The sequence below is a fragment of the Hemitrygon akajei genome, chromosome 3 (assembly GCF_048418815.1).
Source record: "Hemitrygon akajei chromosome 3, sHemAka1.3, whole genome shotgun sequence".
In the NCBI taxonomy this organism is placed as follows: domain Eukaryota; kingdom Metazoa; phylum Chordata; class Chondrichthyes; order Myliobatiformes; family Dasyatidae; genus Hemitrygon; species Hemitrygon akajei.
Window position 1 is genome coordinate 17,012,541 of NC_133126.1, and position 20,112 is coordinate 17,032,652.

Genomic DNA, 20,112 nt, shown 5'->3' on the forward strand with positions numbered 1-20,112 from the left:
CTGCTGAGTTCCTCCAGCATTTTGTGTGTGTTGCTTATATTAAAATAAGTTCAAATTCATTCTGCTTAAATACCAATGATCTTAAACACAAAAGTTCAAATCGAAATATTTAGGTGATTTCTCATATCATTGTATTGGATAGCCGTACCTTGGTTTCTAATTTAAATCAGTTACATTAAAAGTACAAGATCAAATTTAATATTTCATCAGAGTACATTCAGAGAAAGTTTAAATTATTTATATTTTTGCTGTTTATTTTAGTAATAAATTTATTTTCTGGTTTCAGCATAAGCACATTTTTGAGAATATTAGAAAATGATATAGACATACAAAGTATTTCATAAACTGCAGTTGGCTAGATTTTGCAATTTTAGGATATTGAATATTTCCTCAAATTAAGGTTGAACACAAAATGTGTAACATTGAATTAACATGGCTAAAAATCAAATATGACATAGTCAAAGTCAATGGAAATGATAATAAGATTTGGCTGCTATATGATTCAGTGTAAGTTAGTTAAATTTGTAGACAAAGGATAGAAATATCTTCTCTTCACTATTATCCCATTTTATGATACAATGGATATCTAGAATCTTTTTTAGAAAACAACTTCCCACTAGGGAAAAGATATTTAATCAACTTCAGAGATAATTAGAGAATTTCTATGTATCCTTTTTTCCAAATATTACTAACAAGCATGTGTTCTTTAGTCAATTGCTTACATCATATATCAGTCTAAATATTTACTTTCCATGTTCTTAAAATTCCATGATTCCGCAGTTCTATTTTAGATTCTAAATAATAAAAATATCCAGCCAGTTTTCTGAGTTAATTTATTCATACACTTCAGTTGTAAGTTTACACAGATTTATTATGTTATATAAATAAAAAGAATAATAAATATAGTGTTGGTGAATTTAAAGATGCCGATCGCCTTAATTGGACAATTTTGAATACAGTTCTTACTTTAGACCTCCAAGAAGCTTCTTGATACATTAGCATTCTTTATCTGTTAGCAATACTTCTAACTAAAGTATAGGGAAATGAGAAAAACAATGATAAATATGTGAAAAATACACAAAGCCCAGGTGGAAGTCTTCAGTCAAGTGATAAATGTAAACCAGGAGCCAATTCTCTGCTGGTTGACTGTTGATATGGTTTCCTGCACACCAGAAAGACAGGAAATAGTTTGTAGACAGTGACCCAGATTAATGTTGGAATGGAGAATCCATCTGTTAGAGTCAGGTGGTCAGGCAGTGATCCAACTCTACCATTAAGCGGAAGCCCCAGAATTCTGAAGACAAAGTAAAGGGACAGAAACTTCAGTCCTTGAACTATTTACTTGACCTTTGTGTTCAAGGAATAATACACTGTGTTAACAATTGAAATCAATGGAATATGAGACTCATGTATGAACAGACTTACTTATGTATAACACTTTATATAAAATAAATGCTACTTCCATTAGTCAGCAAGTCAACAACTGTAGGCCAAAGTAAATAAGAAGATATTACTGTATAGGGGGTGACACAATATACAATATACAGTGGTTAGTTGATCACATTACAGCATCGGTCAGTGATCAATGATTGGGGTTCAATTCCTGTTGCTGTCTGTAAGCAGTTTGTAACTTCTCCACATGACTGTATGGTTTTCCTCTGGGTGCTCTAGTTTCCTCCCATTCTCTAAAGACATACAGTTAGGGTTGATGAATTGTAGATGTACTATGTTGGTGCTAGAAGCGTGGTGACACTTGCAAGCTGCCTAGCACAATCCTTGTTGATTTGATTTGACACAAACAATGCATTTTGCTATATGTTTCAATGTATATGTGACAAATAAAGCTCATTTTTTAATCTCAAGTCATTCAAGAACTAAACGTTATTTTTCCTGTAACCCTTAACTCCTATAATCCAAAGGTCTGTCCATCTCAACCTTAAATGACACAGTTTCTGCAGATGTTTGGAGTAAACATTTCAGAGTATTCCCTGTGAGAAAATAATTTCCTCCCTGACCATTTTAAGTAGGAAGCTTTCTATTCTCAAACCATATCCCCAGTTATAGATTTCCCCATAAGAGTCAAATCCATCTCAGAATCAAATCCATCAAGCTTCCTCAGATTCTCCTTTATTTCAATGAAATCACTTCTCATTTTCCTAAGCATCATTAACTAAGCACAGACTCCTCATTCCTTTTTCATAAAATAATCCTTTCATTACAGATGTCAAGATACTAAACTTCCTTTGAATCGTCACTAGTACAACTATATACCCCGCAAAATAAAATCAAAACTTTATACAGTATTTCAGTCTTTGATACACATTTGGAAATGTCATCAAAACAAAGTTGGGGATGGGAAGAAACAGTGCCATATCTAATTACTTTCTATGAGAAATGGTCCAATTTGCAGAAAGAAAGGATGTTATATATTTTATATAAAAGAAATGAAGGAATAAACAAAAGGGCAGAGAGAATGGGATAGCTCTTTCTAATTCATTAGTGAAATGATTTGTTCTTTTCATGGAAAAGAAATAGTTAACCAAAGAAAATCAATTACTGTTACGGAAAATAAGTTTTATGAAAAGGTTAAGATGCCTTCTTTAACAGAAGAGACTTTGCTTGACATGTTTATTTCTAGTTAATTTGATTGCATGTAGTATGTGATTTTTTTTTAAGAAGTAATGCCAGTGTGCCAGCTTACACAATTCTATGGAAACTTCTTTACATTGTACAGCTCCTACATTATTTGAAAAATAGTAACATTAATACAAAATTGATTTAAAGTACTAAAAGTCTTTTAAGTGGTTGTAATTTTAATGATATTAAATCTAACTATATAAAAATATTGTTGGGCTTTATTCTGCCATCTGTTTTTGTTAGAATTGAAGGAGATCAAAATCTGTGCAGTTATTTATTATTTTGTAGATTCTAAATGATATGTTTCAAACCGGTAGACCTTAAAATGTTAATGTCAACAAATTAATATTTTAGAGGGAAATATTTTGCTGTACTGAAAATCAAAATTAACCAATATATAGCTTGCCAGAAAAACATTTTAAAATATCTGGCAAATTCTTTAATGTCTATATTGTAATGTAAACCAGACGGCAGAAATAATATTTCCATCTGACTTAGCAGTCCTAAGGTACTTGTTGAAAATACAAGGATGGTAACAAGCATTTTAGGGATGTTAATGAATAAAATCTTCAAATATATTGTAACACCAATAATGCAGGCTTTATTGCCACCACAGGAATGTTTGTGATTTTTTTTATAGCACAGAAGAGGCAGTTACTACCATCAGGCTTCAGTTAAGCCTGAAAGTTTTCTGGCATCCTTCCCCTGGATATAACCCTGTTTTGCTGATTTTTGGAGCAAGGATGGTCTTTGATAGTTACATAACACAAAAGTGTGAGCAAGACAATAATGAGAAAACAAGCACTAGTACAATTCAGAAAATAATGTAAATAAAGTGGCATTTCCTATAATGTATTATTGGTTGCCACAGCTCTGATGAATAGTGATTTTAAAAGGCTGCAAAAAAGTTTCATATTTAAACCTGCTTTAATGTGTTTGACACCAATACATTCACCTTTTTCTGCCTTATTCTCAGAATCAAAATTACTGCTGCATTGAATGAGGCCATTTGGCTAATCAAGACTATATCAGCTAAACACAAGTGCAATTTATTTAGTTCCTCTTCCCCAATCTCCTCTTTTAGCCCTGGAACTTTTTTTCATCATGCTTATCAAAAAGACAACCATATATACCAAAGAATCCACTACAGACTTAAAAGTATTTTTTAAATCTTTGATGTCTGGTATTTTCACGTTTTCTTTTTCTTTCTCTGTTGTGCTTTTTAAAGAACCAATCAAATGTAAACAGACATGAACAATGGGATCATAGAAGATTTGTGATGCAAAAGGAGGACTCTACACCCATCAGGTCCATGCTCATTGAGCAAGAGCAGCAGAGTAAACAGGATTTTCAAAAATATTACCAGTTAAGGTGTAAGATGCAGGATGACTGAAAAAAAAACACCAAAATGCTAGAGGATTAGAGAAGGCGGTGAATCAAAAAGGATGAAGAGAAATATAGCAAGAAAGATCCTAGTACTCCAACATTGTTATGTTGTGCAAATTTTCTGCACTGTTCAAGTTTTCTGATCTCACTATCAATGTTCTTCTACAGACATTAATGAGTGTTTGAATAAGGACATCTGTGGTCCAAATGGGGAGTGCGTGAACAATGAAGGGTCCTATTTCTGCCAGTGTGTCAGTGGTTTTTCCAGTAGTCCTGAAGGTACAAGTTGTCAAGGTAAGATATTATCAGGATAGACCTATGTTTCTTTGTGTCGATATATGAAGACACCTTATTAATAAATTGGAAAAACTTAGTAACATTTAGTAGAATTTCCTTTTACTGCAGTAAACACTTTTTCAATTGTCTTCATGATTTTTCATTTTTTCAGAAGATAATTGAATGTGTGGTATGATGTTCCCAAAATACCTCTGTATGAAACTAAGCTATAGTTAATATGGAACAATGAAAATGAGATTTCCTTTGATTGCAAGATGCTGGTACATTTATTGTATGATAATAAAACCAAAGAGATCATACAACATAGGCCCATTTTGCTCATCAAATTTGCTCCACCATTCCATCATGGCTGATTTATTATCCCACCCAGCTCCATTCTCCTTTCTTCTTCCGCGTAACCTTTGACACCTTTATAAATCAAGAACCTATCAACTTCCACTTTAAATATCCCAGTAACTAAGCCTCCACAGCCTTCAATGGCAATGAAATCCACAGATTTACTACCCTGATGCTAATCAAATGAAAAAATTTTAAAAAAGTAAAATAACAGCAAAATTTATTTTTCTTTTCTAGGTCGTAAGTAGTAAATTTTAATTGATCTTAACTAAAAGTTCCTTGAAACCATTATTTTTTTTTAGAATTAATTCTAATAAGTTAGCACATGAAATCCAAAGCAATGATGCATGGTCAAGATTGCTCTAAACAAGAACCTAATAATGATGATGATCAAATACAGTATTAACCATTTAGTGTAGTTTTATGTGTATTTCTGACTAATATTATTATGTATGCAATATTAAAAATAAGATAACATTCTAAATCTAGTTATGTATGACTCTGGAAAATTACTTAGGACAAAGGGTTTGGGATCATAATGTCAAGTAGTGGATAAACTCCAGCAGTTGACTAAGGACAAACCTTCAAATATTTTGAGCTAGGTTTTGTTGTATAGAAATAAATTGCTAAAAATATATATCATAAGATAAATTGAGAATGTGCTAATAGTATTGCAATGCTGTTATTACTATGGAGAGCATACTCTCCTAGAAAATCATTCCAGATCACAAACATTCACTATGAATGGAAAGCAAACATTTGCAGAAGGTTACAATGCTCCGGATTTTACACAATTTAAATTCTTAAAGGATGAATTTAACTTTAATAGGAGGTAGACAATAGACTTCTCATTATATAACTGGTAATATTTTCTCTTTCATTCTAATAAGTCAGTTAAATGGAATGTTTAAAATGGTGGCTATTCAGATATTGAATTTTACCTCACCTAATTCTGGGAAATTAGAAAGCAATATTTCAATAAATATTGTGAATATTGAATAAACAATATTTTATTGACATGAGATCAAAGCAGAATATTAAATATCTACCGACATATCTGCCAGTGGAAGTGATGGATGTAGGTTCAATTTCAACATTTAAGAGAAGTCTGGATGAGTACATGAATGGGAGGAGTATGGAGAGCTATGGTCCCGGTGCAGGTTGATTGAACTAGGCGGAGTAATAGTTCAATATTGACTAGATGGGCCAAAGAGCCTGTTTCTTTGATGTAATCCTCTATATCTTTATTAGAATAGATCCCATTTTGTAAATTCATTTCAAATCAAATTAAGAAGACATTGTAAATGCTTCTTTTGAAATTAATGAAATGAATAATGGCACTGAAAAGTAAAAAGAGTTAATTAAAATGTTATTGTCAATAATATTGCATTCTGAGAACTGTGTTCGAAACAGTTTGAAATTGAAATATATTTTTCAACAAGGGAAACATCAAACAAACATGAGGTTCAGTGTGCTGAGCTTGATACAGAAAAAAGTATTGGATTATTGGATTTTACTATTAAATTACATAAAAACATAGGAACATATAAAGGAACAAGAGTAAACAAGTGGTCCCTCAGGCCTACTCTGCCATTCATTATGATTGTGGCAGATCCAGTCATTTCCTGTCAAGCTGATTGCAAATATTCACTTTCTGATTAGCCTCCTAAAAATGTTGCATGTTTCATCTGATTCTTCTAAACACCTCTGAGTTTATACGCAGTCTACTAAATCCCTCTCCACAGCCCGATTACAACACTCTCCACCATCCTGAGAATCGACCTGGTGAACTTTCAATGCATTTTGTTGAAATTATATTCTTCCCTGTGTAGGAGAACCAGACCAATATTCCAAGTGAAATCTTAGCCTGGATGTATAGGTTATTTCCAAATATGGCAAAACTCCAATAATTTGCTATCCAGCAATTTGATAATCCCAAAGCTTTGGCATGTGGGTCACTGGGTACTGATTCTCATCCCTTCTTGAACCAGAACCTTGGACTTGTGCTTTGTTAAAAAACACACACAGGGTCTTATTTACTCTTTACATATTGGAGCCCCACTCTCAAACTCATTTTCACATCTGAGGTCCATGATCCCATGTTCTATTCCCCTCACTAGAGGCCCATTTCACACACTTCCTTTGGTCCTTGTACCACACTCCCTTTAAACTCAAGTGGATTTGTTGCCCACACTTTTTTGAAACTTTCTACAGGCTTGTTTCCAATGCTCCTTTTAATCCTACCTAGTTCAATGAAAACTTTATTATTATACTTTGTAACACACATAAAAAAATAAAAGTGCATTGGTGTATAATATTCAGTTGTCTAGACAATCTGCGGTTATGTCCCAGCTAAGATGTAAACATTTGGGGTGTACAGTATTTTTATTTGTGTCGTCAATTTGTTGCTGTGCAGCTGGAATTGGACACAGCTGGAAATTTAAGAGACTACTAGACAGGTATATGGAGGAATTTAAGGTGGGGAGATATATGGGAGCCAGGGTTTAAGGGTCGGTACAACATTGTGAGCTGAAGGGCCTGTACTGTGCTGTACTATTCTATGTTCTAATTCCTCAATTGAGATAAGTCACCTTCAGTTTTAGTTTTTTTTTTAAATATTTTTCTCAACTCTGACTCTAAGTGCAGATGTAATTTTATTTTTTGTGTACTTAGACATACTCTAGTTATCATCATCTATTCTGTATCATTGTTAGCCGGGGTGAGGTGCTGGTAATGGATGTTGTACCTTTATTTTTGAATGTTGAAGTTTGTACCTTTATTAAGAAAGGGGGCAAAAAAATGAGTGGAAGCTACAAGCTAAGTCTAACATCTGTCGAAGGTAAGCTATAGTGTCTTTGACTATAACTACCCTTGCGTATTTGCTGATCCTTTCACTGTAACTCACCATAGTTTCACCTTTCCAAAACCATTCCCTCACCTATTTAGTTTAAAGCAGTTAATAGTAGGTTTGTAATATGTAATGAACCATTTCAATTTAGTCAATTTTGAGGGCATTTTCCCTTATTTTGGCTTCTGAACTCCCCTGTACTGTTACACCTACTGCATTATGCTCCACAGATATTAATGAATGCTTGACTAAGGACATTTGTGGTCCCAATGGAGAATGTATAAACAATGAAGGAGGCTCTTATTACTGCCTTTGTGCTCAGGGCTATACCACTACTCCTGATGGAACAGGCTGTGAAGGTAAGACATATGTCGGTGCCTGGTACTAAAATGCCTACTAAATGTAATATATATGATTCATAAACTAACTGAATACTAAACAAGTTTTTTGGTTGTTTTGATAATCAAGAAGAGGGAAGGGTGGAGGAGCAGTGCTAGGTGATACTGGCTAGGTGTATTTGACATTTTAGAAGCCAAATATTCCATCTCCTCTGTTGTCACCCTGTTGATAAGGATGTGGGTAGTGCAGCAATGAGAAATGATTTGGCTTAGACGATTAAGACAAAATTAATTTTTGATTGAGAGGAATATCACAGTAGTAGTCAGAAATGAAATTAATGAGGGATCATCCAGTGAAGCTTTGTAGACGGAGCTGAAAAATAAGAAGAGGATGGTCACCTTGCTGGGGTTCTACTATAGGCCCAAAAGAGTCAACACGAATTAGAGGAACAAAAATTCAGGGAGATTGTGGAGAGCTGTAAGACTAATAGGGTTGTCACATTTGGGGATTTAAACTATCTTAACATTGATTGGGACTGCTATAGTGTTAAGAACTTATCAGTATATTCAGGAAATTTTCCTCAAGCAATATATAGAGGGACCAAGCAACATACTTCATATCACTTAATTCAGTGATAATGCATTTGATTCTGCCCTACCAGGTGTCACATACCTCGTGACCAGGTTACCGAACCAGCAGAAATGGAATAATACATTGGAGTCTGGTATTACTGTAACTAAAAGTGTTTATTAGTAAACTAAGTAATACAGTACTGTAAAAATGAAAATATATATAAAACAGGTTAGCAATGATATATACAGAAGTGTGGAAATAGGAATCAAAACCAAGCTCTATCGAAGTCTAGGGGTAAATGAATAGTCTTATGATGGTGCAGAGTTCAGTTCAGTTTAGTTTAAGTCGAGGTAGTTGCTGTTGTACCATTGCACAGAGAGGAGAGAGCGAGAGGTGATGCAGTTGCAGGCAAACCTTCCGTTGTCTTCTTGTCCTGTTGTGGCCACCGACTGTGACCCCTCCGTACCAGGCCAGACTGTTCTTCAGTGGTAAGCCTGTCACCCAGGCGAGGGTGAACACACACACAAGCCCCCACCAGTCTGCCTTCACACACTGTGAGCCTCTGATCAATTCCCCCGAATTGATCCTCCAAACCCCCACCTTCATGTGGGTGCACAATGCTCTTTCAGTGTCCCGTGGTGTGTCTGCTTGTGTCTCAGCAGACTTGCTTTTTATCTCCCCTGACGGGGTGCCAGCCATCCATCAGCTGTCCATCACCTGGTACCCGCCTTGCTGTCTCAGCAGGAATCCACACAAGCAGGCAAAGAAAGTGTCCTTGGAGCAAAGTAAACAATTAGCGAAGAAGTCATAATACTAAATCATCCCTCTCTCATTATCAGCATCTGCAGCAAGATGCCTCCCCCCTCTTCTTCTCTCTCTCTCGTTAGCAGCATAGTTCACAGGGGTGTCAACTCTGGACCCCATCTCAGCCTGGTTTGCTCATCACACATCACACAGGGCAAAGGCAAAGCTTGTTCTACTCTTTGGTAATATAGTAGGGCAAGTGGCAGATGTTAAAGTGGGAGAGCACTTTGGGACCAGTAGCTATATTTCTATTATTTTTAAAACTAGTTATGGAGAGCGATGACTGGTCCATATATTCAAAGTTCTAAATTGGGGCCAGGTCAATTTTGATGGTATTAGATACAAGCTGGCAAAGACTTATTGGAGTTGAGCAGGTCGGGCAGCATCCGTGGAAACCAACAGTCAACGTTTCCGGCCGAGACGTTGACTGTTCATTTCCATGGATGCTGCCTGAACTGCTGAGTTCCTCCAACGTGTTGCTTTGACCCCAGCATCTGCAGAGTATTTTGTATTTACTGGAGCTGGTTGCTTGCAGGTAAAGAGATCTCTGTTAAGAGGAAGGCTTTTAAAAGTAAGATCAAGTTTGAAATGTTTCTTTTGAGAGTGAAGGGCAAGGCTGGCAGGGGTAAGGAACACTCAATGACAAGAGATATTGAGACCTTGGTCAGATGAAAAGAAGCATGGGAAAATGTGAAGCTCTGGATGTGTATAGGGGATGCAGGAGTATTTTCTAAACGGAAATCAGCAGAGCGAAAAAGGAGGCATGGGATATATTTAGAAGATTAAAGAGAAGCTAACAAACTCTTAATACATTAAATGAATTAAACAAAAAAGAGTAATTTGGGACCCCTCAGAGACAAAGTGGATATCTATGTATGGAGTCACAGGAGATGTGCAAGGATCTCAATGAATGTTTATCCTCTGGTTTTACCTTTAAATAAATTGGTAAATTGGTTTATTGTTGCCACATGTACTGAGTTACAGTGAAAAATGTCAGTACAACACTGCATTGACGTAGTACAAGGTATTACAGACCGCGGAATAAAATGGTACAGTACAGCGAAAGTGCAGTGCAGATGGCTAATAAGGTGCACTGTCACAATGGAGTAGATCATGAGTTCAAGAGTCCATTCAATAGTATTAAAGTTACAGGATAGACCATGTACCATATAGCCTACTGTATAATATGCTAAAGACTTACACAGGACAGAAAGTGCATCCCAAAGGTAAAATTAAAGTGACAGTGTCCTACGGGGACAAAACACAGCAACTGAACCTCTATGTACTGGAAAAAGGAGGACCACCTTTGTTGGGAAGTGAATGGCTCAGGAAAATCCAGTTGGATTGGCACACCATCAAGGCACTAGATGTGTCAACAAAGCTGGGCAGCTCGGCGGGGAAGATGTCCACAGCTCTCCTCTCACCCATTGTCGACTATTACAACGACAATGAGGAGCTTAGACAGCGCCAACAGGAAGACAAATATTGCCAGTAAGCAGGATGATGAAGACTACCTGGAAGTAAAAGAGCAGATGTACCAGGAGAAATTGACATCACTCAAGAGACAGCTACAGCAGTTACAGGAAGGCACTTTGCAGGAGTATCAGAAAAGGATGAAGAAACTAGATCAACAATGCAAGTGAAGAATATGAAATGCAAAGCTTTTTCTGCAACTGGAAACAGAAAAAGTGGAAAGGAATTATATTAGAGAGAAGAAAGAATCGGGGAGAGCGCAGGAGCCCCCACCTCAGACCGGCCCGAGCTGCAAACACCTCACGCAGCCTGTCAACACCATGAGTGTGGCCGAGACGGAGCAGCAATCTGAATAGCAGCAGCAGCAGCAGCAACAGCCAGACAAACCCAAATCCCCAGGGGAGACGAAAGTCATCGCAACAAAGGTTCTTGGAACAGTAAAGTGGTTCGATGTATGGAATGGATATGGATTCATCAACAGGAATGATACAAGGAAGATGTGTTTGTACTTCAGACTGCTATAAAAGAGAATAACCCACGGAAATACCTCCGCAGTGTTGGAGACGATGAAACTGTGGAGTTTGACATAGTGGAAGGTGAAAAGGGTGCAGAAGCAGCAAACATAACTGGTCCCAGAGGAGATCCAGTCCAAGGAAGCCGATATGTCACGGACAGAAATCGTTATCATCGCTGCAATCCTCGCCACCAAGGTCCACCACGTAATTACCAACAGAACATTGAAGGTGGAGAGAAAGAAGATGGAGCAGAGTCAGCAACAGATGGAGAAAACCAAGATTATCAAAATCAGCAACATTGTCCACCTCACAGAAGACAGCATTACCCACCTTACTTTATTTGTCGTCGCTATGGTCACCACCCACAATATAGCAACCAGCCTCAGGGAGAAATTACTGAGGGTGATGAAATAAATTAAAACCAGATTGCTGGAGAAGAAGGTAAACTTAACAGAGGACAAAATCAGTTCCATTCAAACAGAACAGCTTTCACACAAGGTAAATCTTGAACTAATTTTTTCCTCCATTGAGAATCATACACTTAATCCTTTGCGGGAAAGTTTCTTTTGCACGTACATATTTTGAATCCTCAGCCAATGTGTCTTGTTTTTCACAAAGAAGTTGGGAAACAGCATCAAAACAGAGGCAAATTCTGACAACAAACTGAGGTTTCTATTGTTGTATTTTCACATTTGTGCTGAATGTGCATCTGAAGGAATTCTCCCTCTTGAGCCAGACAGGTAGCACTGCAGGTAATCCTTAATATCAGCAAAACTGTACTTTAACAGCAGCTTAAGAACAATGGAACGAACAACAGGATTTTGATCAACTGTTGCACCAAATTGTGAAAGATTACTGGTAAAGTCATTGAATTACCCCGACTTTTGAATAACTAGTAGAGACAGCAGATCACCAACCACTTCTTTTGTTGGTGGCAAATCATCTTTGAAGCAGACCATGGAAACTCCCTATGCTCAGAGGTCAACTTTTCATGACTTTTATATGGAAATCTTATTAAAACAAACAAGTTTATTGACAGACGTTACTCAGAGGGGCAGAGAAGACCCCCCAAAAGACTTGAGTTGTAATTATTATTATTATTATTATTATTACATTACTTTGTTATAATTTCATATTATTAAGTTACTAATTAAACAGTGAGTAGGCGTTTGTATATTAAGGGTGCATATACGGTATTTGCTTAGCGTAAAAAAAAGTCAATACACTTAAAAGGGGAGGAGTGTACCATATAGCCTATTGTATAATATGGGACTATTTTATGTCATAGTAACATATTATTGAGCATGCGCTATTGGGCGCATATTGATCTGTATATATGTGTTCAGTTCGGTTTTTAGTTAGTAAAGAACCCTGTTAACATAGATCCCGTCTCCAGCATTTTTATTAATGATATTGTTGTGTAAACGGCCACATACACAACAGACCATAAGATATAGCAGCAGAGCTAGGCTATTTGGCCCACCAAAAGAGGCTTTGATCCTGTGTATGCTTTTAGGGTTTTGTATGTTCTGCTGCAATGTCAAGGAAGGAAAAGAGAGAATATCTCAGTGGGTGGGATCTCTGATTATGCTAGCTGCTTTACTGGAGCCATAAGAAATAGAGACAGGGTCCATGGAAGGGAGGCCACTTCCCATGATATGTTGAGTTGTGTCTACGATTCTCTGCAGTTTTTGCAGACCTGTGCTGAACAGTTGCCATGCCAAGCTGGGATGCATCCAGATAAGATGTTCTGTATGGTGCATTGATAAAAATTGGTGAGACATGACATGATGATTTTGGAACTAGTTATAGTCAATGAGGATATCTTGCAGATAGTCTGCATGCAGTATTGGAGGTGCTGGACATCTTAAAGTGTATGAAGATAGGCAGTCTCTGGAGCCTTACCAGGTATCTTTAAGCATGCTGTGCAAAGGTAGAGAAGAATCTGGAAGTGCCCTAGTTGAATATTTGCATCATTGTTGACCATGGGTGAGGTGCTGGAAGACAGGGGGATGGCAAATATTGTGCCTTTATTTATGAAGGGCTGCAAAGGGAAAGGGCGGAAGCAGAGAGTGACAGTGGGAGGTGGGTTCTCAAACTTGGGGGCCATGACTAATGGTGTGCTTCAGAGGTTCCATTGTTGTTTGACATCTATGTCAACCCCAACACACACAAAATGCTAGAGGAACTCAGCAGGCCAGGCAGCATCTATAGAAAAGAGTAAACAGTTGATGTTTCGGGGTGAGCCCCTTCAGCTGGACTGGAAAGGAAGGGGAGAAGTCAGAGTAGGAGGGGGGGATGGGGAGGAAGAAGTACAAGATGGCAGGTGATAGGTGAAACCGGAAGAAGGGGAGGAGATGAAGTAAAGAACTAGGAAGTTGATTGGTGAACAAGATAAAGGACTGGAGAAATTCAGTCTGATAGGAGAGGACAGAAGACCATGGAAAGAAAGGAAAGGGGGAGGACCACCAGAGAAAGATAATGAGCAAGTTGGAAGATAAGGTGAGAAAGGGAAGCAGGAATGGAGGATGGTGAATGGGGGGTGTGGCATTTACCAGAAGTTCGAGAAATTGGTGTTCATGCCATCAGGTTGGAGGCTACCCAGACGGAATAAAAGGTGTTTCTCCTCCATCCTGATTGTGGCCTCATCCTGGCAGTAGAAAAGGCCATGTCAGAATGGGGGTGGGAAGTAAAATTGGAATGGGTGGCCACCGGGAGATCCTGCTTTTTGTCTTAGACAGAGCAAAGGTGGTTGGCGAAACTGTCCCACAATCTATGGCGGGTCTCACTGATATACAGGAAGCCACACCGGGAGCACCAGATACAGTAGGTGACTCCCACAGACTCTCAGGTGAAGTGTTGCCCCACCTGGAAGGACTGTTTGTGGTACTGAATGGTAGTGATGGAGGAGGTGGAGGGGCAGGTGTAGCATTTGTTCTGTTTGCAAAGATAAGTGCTAGCAGGGAGATCAGTGTGGTGGGACAAAGGGGCAAAGAGTTGTGCAGGGAGCAATCCCTACAGAAAGTTGTGGGGGGGGGGGGAGGGTGGGAAAGATATGCATGGTGATGGGATCCTGTTAAAAATGGTGGAAGTTATGGAGAATTACGTCCTGAACGTGGATGGTAGTTGTTGGTGACCCACCTCAAACTGTTTGGGTTTCTTTATTTAATGAAGATGAATTTACATTAGAGACAGTTCAGAGAAGTTACTGTAACCTTGGGAGGGTAAATTTTTCTTCATACCAGAATCTAGAACGGGACAGTGTTTAAATGTAAGGGGTCAACCTTATGGCAAAGATGGAATCCTACTTCTTGGATTGTGAATCTTTAGAATTATTTACCCCAGCAACCTATAAAGGTTGAGTTGTTGAGTGTAGGAAGGCTGAGTCAAAGTATTTTTAAAACTATAACATGCTCAACAATTACAAAGAATAAATAGGAAATGGAGTTGAAGTATTGGTTAGATCATCCATAAACATTGATTTTCCATTTCCAGCTTGCATTTCTCATGCATTAAGTAAAAAAAAGATATCTTTGAAAATGAAAACTCAGTCTTTGTCATATAAAACAGATTTGTTTAATTCCATAAAATTGATTTACCTCCAGTAGCTGCTGTTCTAATACAGACCACCCTGTCTTCTAATAGAAAAAGAATATTTTCCTAACAAGTTCAGCCAGAAGTCTGAAACAAGATTGTATATATTTGGAAAGGATTTAAATAGATTGGCTTAATTGCATCTTTCAGTAACATTTAATTTAATATGTGTTTTGTTTCACTATTTTTATAATTCTTCATTACTACCTTACATTTTAATATTTTTCTTATGAATTTAGTTAACGTACAATTTTTTTCTGGTCTTTTTCCTTCTCATATTTCCAAATGTTAAGTTTGATTAACCTCTTTGACCCAATCTGCTGCATTACTGTTAGCACACAATTTCAGTTGACACATTGAGCTGAAGTAGACTAGCTTCTGAATGCAATCCATTTAGGAAAAGGAGAAAGGATGAAAGAGGAGGTGAAATAATACTGCTTATTAGCAGCTATAATGAAAGCAAAAATAGAGTCCATATTGATCCAGATAAAATCTAAAAAGGATCAATCACACTAATTGCTGCATTCTACAGATGATCTAATAAAGAAAGTTGTGTGGCAAGTGAAATATGGAGACAAATTCAAGAAAGTCAACTGCATCATTTTTAAATGGACAACGAGAATAAGGAAGTAAAATTCCTATAAGGTGTATAGGACTCCAGTCTAACCCAATTTGTAGAGAATTCATTGGTGGAGAATTTGTTATTCAACCTAATAGTAAAGGATGAACCGAATCCATTGAGAAGTAGAAGCAGGCAAGTATCCCGGTACTAGCGTAAATATCACAATAGACTTTGTGCTAATTATGGAAAAGAACAAAAATAAGGTCAACAGATTTGAAAAAAAGTTGATTTTGACATGGTTTAAATGGAATAGATTAGCAAGGTCACAAAAGTTGGACAATCCATACCGGGGTGCATAAAAAGAGCTTCTTTTTAATCCGGACAGTGACCACGATTTCAAAGGCAGAGTTTGGCAGTGGTTTCTCTTTGAGTTGAGGAGCGACCAGTCAGCAAGAGGTATTGTGTAAAAAGAGCTACCTTTCAGTCAGGTCCACATTCAAGATTTAAAAAGCAGAGCTTCGAGCTGGATTTCTCTGAATTGGACAGTCCACACTAGGGGTACGTGAAAAGACTTACTTCTTAATCAGGGCAGTGAGTGAGATTTTAAAGGCAGAGCTTTGCGGCAGTTCCTCTGAGTTACTGAGCAACCAGTCAACAAGAGGGATTCATTAGAAAGGGGGAAAACAAGTTACGCAGGTGCAAGCAGACCGGCCATTCTTGCGAACGTGCCGGTCTTTAGGGTGGCTTAGGCAAGATCAGGTTTGGCTGAAGTAGATTATCTTGTAAGTTACTCTCGCTGTATTCTTATTTGTTCATTCATCATCTGTTTGTGCATAGTATAGTGGGAATGGCTCCAGGGGCAGTGTTTTGTACTGTGTGTGGAATATGGGAAGTCTGGGAGACTGAAGGTAAACACATTTGCACCAGTTATGCCAAGCTACTGGTCCTGAGAGAACATATTAAGGAACTGGAGCTGCAGCTCAGTGACCTTCGACTCATACGGAAGAATGAGGAGGTGATAGACAGGAGCTACAGCGAGGTACTCACCCCTAGGTTGCAGGAGACAGGTAACTGGGTGACTGTCAAGAGAAGTAGGGGAAAAGCACAACCAGTGTACACCTGTGCAGTGTACACCTAAGGCCATTCCCCTCAATAATAAGTATATATCTTATTAATAAGATACTATTGATTGTGGGGAGCCATAGTGACTGGGTTACTGGTACTTAGTAAGTTGCTGTGATTCAGAAGAGTAGAGAGGTGAAGAGGACTACAGTGTTGATATGAACAGTCAGAGGAACAGATACGAGTTTCTGTGAGTATGATAGAGACACCCAGATGGTATGTTGCCTCCCTAGCGTCAGGATCAAGGATGTCTCGGATTGCGTCCATGGCGTTTTCAAGTGCGAGTGTGAGCAGCCAGGAGTCTTGGTGAGGAGTTCCTGAAGAGAGATTTTAGGGAGCTACGTAGATAGCTAAGAAACAGGACCTCCAGGGTAGTAATCTCTGGATTGCTGCCTGTGCCATGTGCCAATGAGGTTAAGAATAGGATGATTTGGCAGGTGAATGTATGGCTGAGGAACTGAGACAGGGGAAGGGGTTTAGATGTATGGATCATTGGGATCTCTTCTAGGGAAGGCATGACCTATATAAATGGGACAACATACACCCAAACCAGAGGGGGTCCAATATCCTTGGAGGCAGGTTGGCCAGAGTTGTTCGAGTGGGTTTAAACTAATTTGGCAGAGGGATGGGAACCAGAGCGGACGTGCAGAAGATGAGGTAGGTGGGTTACAAACAGAGGCAATGTGTGGTGAAACTGCTAGCAAGGGGAAGCTGACAATAGGGCAAAATTACAGTTAAAGAAATGAGTTGCACTGTAAAAGGTGGACAAGGCTGAAAAGGGTGAATACAGGAATAAAGGTGGTACATATGAATGTGTGCAGAATACAAAATAAGATCAATAAGGGCAAAATAAGCACAGTTATAGATCAGCACATATGATGTTGTAGGCATCACTGAATCATGGCTAAAAGAGTACAGCTAGGAACATAATATCCAAGGTTACACGTAGTTTCGAAAGGACAGGCAGGAAGGCAGAGGGGTTGGCATGGCTCTGTTGGTAAAAAATGAAATTAAATCATTGGAAAGAGATGACATAGGGTCAGAAGGTGTTGTGGATACAGCTAAGGAACTGCAAGGGTAAAAAGACCTTGAGGGGAGGTATTTACAGTCCCCCAAACAGTAGGAAGTACGTTATCTGCAAGTTAAAATGGGACATAAAAAACGCATGCCAAAAGAGCAATGCTACAATGGTCATGGGGGATTTTAATATGAAGGTGGATTGAGAAAATCAAGTTGGTGTGGGATTCCAAGAGGGGGCATCTCAAGAATGCTTACGAGATGGCTTTTTAGAGCAGCTCGGGGTTGAGTCCACCAGGGGATGAGCTGTTCTGGATTGGGCATTGTGCAATGAAGCAGAATTGATTAGAGAACTTAAGGTTAAATAAAAGCTTTTAGGGGCAAGTGATCATAATATAATGGTCTTCATCCTGAAATTTGAGAAGGAGAAGCTAAAGTCAGATGTATCACTATTACAGTGGAGTAAAGGGATTTAAAGAGGCTTGAGAGAGGAGTTGGCCAGAATTAATTAGAAAAGAACACTGGCAGGGATGATAGCAGAGCAGCAACGGCTGGAATTTCTGGAAGCTATTCAGAAGACATAGGATATATACATCCCAAAAAGGAAGAAGTATTCTAAAAGTAAGATGACACAACCATGGTTAAGAAGGGAAGTCAATGCCAACATAAAAGCCAAAGAGGGGCATATAATAGATCAAAATAAGTGGGAAGTTTGAGGATTGGAAAGCTTTTAAATACCAACAGAAGATAACTAGAAAAATCATTAAGAAGGTAGAGATAGAATATCAAAGCAAGTAGCCAATAATATTAAAGAGGATACCAAAGTTTCTCCAGATACATAAAGTGTAAAAGAGAGGCAAGAGTGAATATTGGATTGCTGGAATACGGCACCAGAGAGGAAGTAATGGGGGACAAGAAAATGGCACATGAACTGAATAAGTATTTTTCATCACTCTTCACTATGGAAGACACTAGCACTATGTTGGAAGTTCCAAGTATCAGGGGTCCTGAAGTGTTGACATTACCATTACTAGGGAGAAGATTTTTGGAAAACAGAAAGGTGTGAAGGTAGATAAGTCACCTGGACCAGATGGTGTACACACCAGGGTTCTAAAAGAGCTGGCTGAAGAGATTGTGAAGGCATTAGTGGTGATCTTTCCAGCATCACTACATTCCGGAATGGTTCTGGAAGATTTGAAAATTGCAATTGTTACTCCACTCTTCAAGAAGGGAGAAAGGAAGAAGAAAGGAAACTATGGGGCAGTTAGTCCGATCTCAGTGGTTAGGAAGATTTTAAGGATGAGTTCTCAGGGTAATTAGAGGCACATGATAAAATAGGCCATAGTCAGCATGATTTCCTCAAGGAAGTATCTAGCTTGACAATTCTATTGGACTTCTATGCAGAAATAACAAGCAGAATTGGCAAAGCAGAATCGCTTGATGTTGTGTACTTGGCTTTTCGGAAGGCCTTTGCCGAAGTGCCACACATGGGGGTACTTAAGAATCTACGAGCCTAAGCTATTACAGGAAAGATTCTAGCATGGATAAAGCAGTAGCTGATTGAAAGAAGGCAAAGAGAGGGAATAAAGGGAGCTTTTTCTGGTTGGCTGCTGGTGACTAGTTGTGAACAACAAGTCTTTGTGGGGACCAAATTTTTTTTTTTACGTTATATGTCAGTGATTTAGATGATGGAATTTATGGCTTTGTTGCAAAGTTTACAGACTATATGAAGATAGGTGGAGGGTCTGGTAGTTTTGAGGAAGTAGAGAGGGTATAGATGGACTTAGATTAGAAGAATGGGCAAAGAAGTGGCAGATGGAATACAGTGTCGGGAAGTTTATGGTCATGCACTTTGATAGAATAAATGAAAGGATTGACTATTTTCTAAATGGAGAGAAAATACAAAAATCTGAGGCGCAACTGGATTTTGAAGTCCTTGTGCAGGATTACCTAAAGATTAATTTGTAGGTTGAGTCTGTGGTGAGGAAGGCAAAAGTGATGTTAGCATTTATTTCAAGAGCACTAGAATATAAAAGGAAGGATGGAATGTTGAGACTTTATAAAGCACTGTTGAGGCCTCATTGGGAGTACTGTAAGCAGTTTTGAGCCCCTTATCATAGAAAGGATGTGCTGAAATTGGAGAGCGTTCACTAGAGATTCACAAAAAAGTTTCCAGGATTAAATGGTTTGTCATATGAAGAGCGTTTAATGGCTCTGAGCCTGTGTTCACTGGAATTCAGAACAAAGAATGGTGACCTCATTGGAACCTACAGTATGGTGAAAGGCTTTGATAGAGTGGATGTGGAGAGAATGGGAGATTGGGAGAGTCTAAGAGCAGAGGACACAGCCTCAGAATAGAGGGGTGTCCTCTTAGAATGGAGATGAGGAGATCTCTTTAGCTAGTGAGTGGTGAATCTGTAGAATTCATTGCCACAGGCAGCTGTGGAGTCCAAGTCTTTATGTATATTTAAGATAGATTGATAGATTCTTGATTGGTCAGGGGAAGAAGGGATATGGAGAGATGGCAGGAGATTTGGGGCTGAGAGGGAAATGGATCAACCATGATGAAATGACAGGGCAGACTCGATGGGCCTAATTCTGCTCCTATA

General features: G+C 38.4%; 1 protein-coding gene and 1 pseudogene across 1 annotated transcript in view; both read left to right on the forward strand.

Annotated features, from left to right (window-relative positions):
* Positions 1–20,112, forward strand: part of LOC140724740 (latent-transforming growth factor beta-binding protein 2-like) — a 411,525-nt gene that overhangs the window by 296,880 nt on the left and 94,533 nt on the right. Inside the window, exons 24-25 of the mRNA XM_073039256.1 lie at positions 4,192–4,317; positions 7,735–7,863. Of these exons, the coding sequence (XP_072895357.1) occupies positions 4,192–4,317; positions 7,735–7,863 (255 nt within the window). The remainder of the gene's footprint in view (positions 1–4,191; positions 4,318–7,734; positions 7,864–20,112) is intronic.
* LOC140724686 (Y-box-binding protein 1-like) lies at positions 10,669–11,717 on the forward strand (annotated as a pseudogene).